General features: G+C 53.5%; 1 protein-coding gene across 1 annotated transcript; it reads left to right on the top strand.

Moving 5' to 3' along the window:
- Positions 1 to 1,186: 1,186 nt before the first annotated feature.
- On the top strand, positions 1,187 to 2,572 carry LOC123082547 (BTB/POZ and MATH domain-containing protein 1-like). Its single transcript, XM_044504864.1, has one exon. The coding sequence runs from the start codon at positions 1,293 to 1,295 to the stop codon at positions 2,361 to 2,363; it is 1,071 nt and encodes a 356-aa protein (XP_044360799.1). The 5' UTR covers positions 1,187 to 1,292; the 3' UTR covers positions 2,364 to 2,572.
- The last annotated feature ends 382 nt before the right edge of the window (positions 2,573 to 2,954 follow it).

The raw sequence follows: 2,954 nt of genomic DNA, 5'->3' as shown, positions 1-2,954 counted from the left end.
TTATGTATGCCTCTGCGAGAGCTGGCCTCACCCCAATCAATATATAATCGCGGGCTATCATGTATGACAGTTGAGACGCTTCTACGAATCCTAACACTGTTGATCTTAGGTTACTCACGCTTAAAGTTTCAAAAGCTAGACTATAGGAGCATACATGTGGATTCAATCTATTTTTGTTAAGAGCGACTCCACGCAGTGACCCAAATCATGTCCGTATGGGTCGGCCTAGCGGACGGATTTGTCCGCTTTTTCATTTAGGTCAGCCAGTGCACCCAACGGTAGCCGACACATTTTGTGGCACGTCCGCCCTAACATTTTGTCAAACACGTAGTAGGAAGGGGAGCTTGCGGCAGCTAGGCGTGGCGAGGCGAGGCTCGGATGAGTGTGTGAGGGGTGAGGCAGCCAGGCACGAGGAGGCAAGGCAACCGGGCGTGCGAGGCGGCTTGGCACGGCGAGGCGTGGTCGGGCCGGACTCGCGAGCACCTAGCAGGCGCGGCTGCCGCCTGTGTCGACCAGGAGCACACACCCACGGAGAGATGTTGTGGCCTGGCGCTGCCCATAGCAGAGCTCGAGAGGGAGTCCTTCTCATGGGCAGGCGCTGCCTGTCACGGCGCTCGCGAGGTCCAGCTTGGGATCCATGGAGTCCAGAGCGCGGCGGCAGAACTGTGCGGTGGCCGTCGCGGTGGGCGAGCGCGGCGGCGGTGACTGCAGCAGCTGCTGCTCATAAGTCCGCTGCGTTGACTGCGGCTGTTGTTGTTCCCGCTTGCGCGGCAGCGGTGACTGCAGATACTGCTCACGCATCTGTTGTTCCTGCGTACGCGGGGGCGCGGAGGTGGGCGACCGGGCGCGGGAGGCGGCTCGGCACGGCGAGGCGAGGCCGGGACAAAACCACTGGAACTCGGTGAACAGAAGTTCGCCGAGTTCCTGATATAATTAACTCCGCGAAGCACTGGAACTCTGGACAAAACCAGAGATTCTACTAGTGACACATACGGAAGCACGGGATGGAAAGGAGTATTGCTTGGGCGTGTCCATGTAGTCTTCTTCTTGGGTTCTTGCTAGCATAGACAAACGGGACTGAGGGAGAGTCCAGAACGGTTTTAATCCGGCCGGCCGTAGGATCGATCGAGTATATATAATCTATCGTGAACGACCACGGAAGACAAGACCAGGCTTGGTGCAAGCTTCAGCTTATTGATGAATTGATCCGTTCAGCTCTGAGTTTCCATACCTGAGTTTGAGTTGACTAATCACACGGCAGCCAGAGCCAGATCGAGCAACCACCACAAAAGATGACGACCGGAGGAGGGGAGGCGCTGATGACGATGCAGACAACCACGACGGCAGGTGTTGATTCTGCTCTCGTCCGTCTACGAGTAGACTACGGCCAGTTCATGGCGTTTCCCGCCGGCATGCCCCTCAGCTCCGACGTGGTCTCCGTCGGCGGCCAGCTCTGGAGGATCGACGTCTATCCACGAGGGATAAGGAACTACCACAAACACGTCTCCATCTACCTCAAAAACCTGAGCAGATCCACATGTGCCAAGGCCATCTTCGAGCCCTTCTTCCTGGAAAAGGACGGCAGTCCCTCTCCCAAGATCACAAAGCACGCGAGCGTGTGTGAGAACTTCGCGAGTATAAACAACGACAACTATTGCTTCGGCGTCGAAGAGCTGGGATATGCGGAGTTCTTCCAGCGGTCTTCTCTCGAGAGATACGTCGTCGACGGGCACTTCACGTTCTTGTGCTCCATCGTGGTCGTGAACGAGCTAGGCCCTGTCCCCGTGCCACCCTCGGACATCCGGGACAGCCTCGGCCACCCTCTAGAGGGTGATGAGACAACATCAGACGTATCCTTCATCGTCGACGGCGAGACATTTCACGCGCACCGGGTGATTCTCGCGGCACGCTCACCGGTCTTCAAGGCACAGCTCTTTGGGTCCATGCTCGAGGCCACCACGACATCTTCGACGCCCATTGTGCTGCATGAGATTGCCCCCTCGACGTTCAAAGCTATGCTCTGGTTCATGTACACTGATGCATGGCCTCAAGACGCCGATGGTGACGAATCATCATCGGTCGAGATGTTTCAGGATCTACTTGCTGCTGCAGATCTGTATGCACTAGACAGGTTGAAGCTCATGTGCGCACGAAAGTTGTGGGATAACGTGACGGTACATACTGTTGTGAGTATCTTGGTTTGTGCTGAAACGTATGTCTGCCCGGAGTTGAAGAACAAATGCCTTGACTTCTGCACAGTGGGAAAAAATTTCAAGGAGGTAACATCCACCGATGGCTATGCATGGCTAGAACTGAGGTTTCCCTCAATTGCTGCAGAGATAGGAGAAAAGTTTAGGAGATAAAAGGCAAATGATCTATGATGACAATGGGATCAATCGGCCGGCTCTGTGCCTTCTCCTTCCTGGTGCGGAATTTGAATGTTATGTAGGTTGTTTCGACATGCTGCAAATGCCTATGTTGTCGGCTACATAGACATAGATGTTATGTTACAACTACTGTGGTTGCGTTGCAAGGTCGGTGTCTTTTTGCAAATGTAATTTTGCGTTGTCGTGAACGCCACTTCCAAATGTTGCTTGCATTTGATAATCCTATTTTATGCATCTTACCTTTGTTTTCTATTGCACACACAAATAATCCGCGGACCGATATAGAACCATGTTGGATGGCTTCACCGCGTTGTTAGGCAATCCAGCGGCTACGTGCTACCAAGCATGCTGGCCGTTGTCATGGGTCCACCTACTCCGTTAAATCAACCCTCCTCATAGCCATCGTAGGTAGGTGGATTTCCCCTCCCCTCCTACTCATTGAGTAAATTTGAACTTCTGTAACCGATCAATGTCACTCACTTGCTCACTCGGTCAGTTTGCCGGGACACCGTCACATAGCTTCCCTCTTTACAATTCTATATGCCTTCAGTAAAGTGTTAATAAAGA

This window comes from Triticum aestivum, chromosome 4A (genome assembly GCF_018294505.1).
Source record: "Triticum aestivum cultivar Chinese Spring chromosome 4A, IWGSC CS RefSeq v2.1, whole genome shotgun sequence".
NCBI lineage: Eukaryota > Viridiplantae > Streptophyta > Magnoliopsida > Poales > Poaceae > Triticum > Triticum aestivum.
Note: the sequence above shows the minus strand (reverse complement) of the source record. Positions and strands in the feature narration are given on the sequence as shown.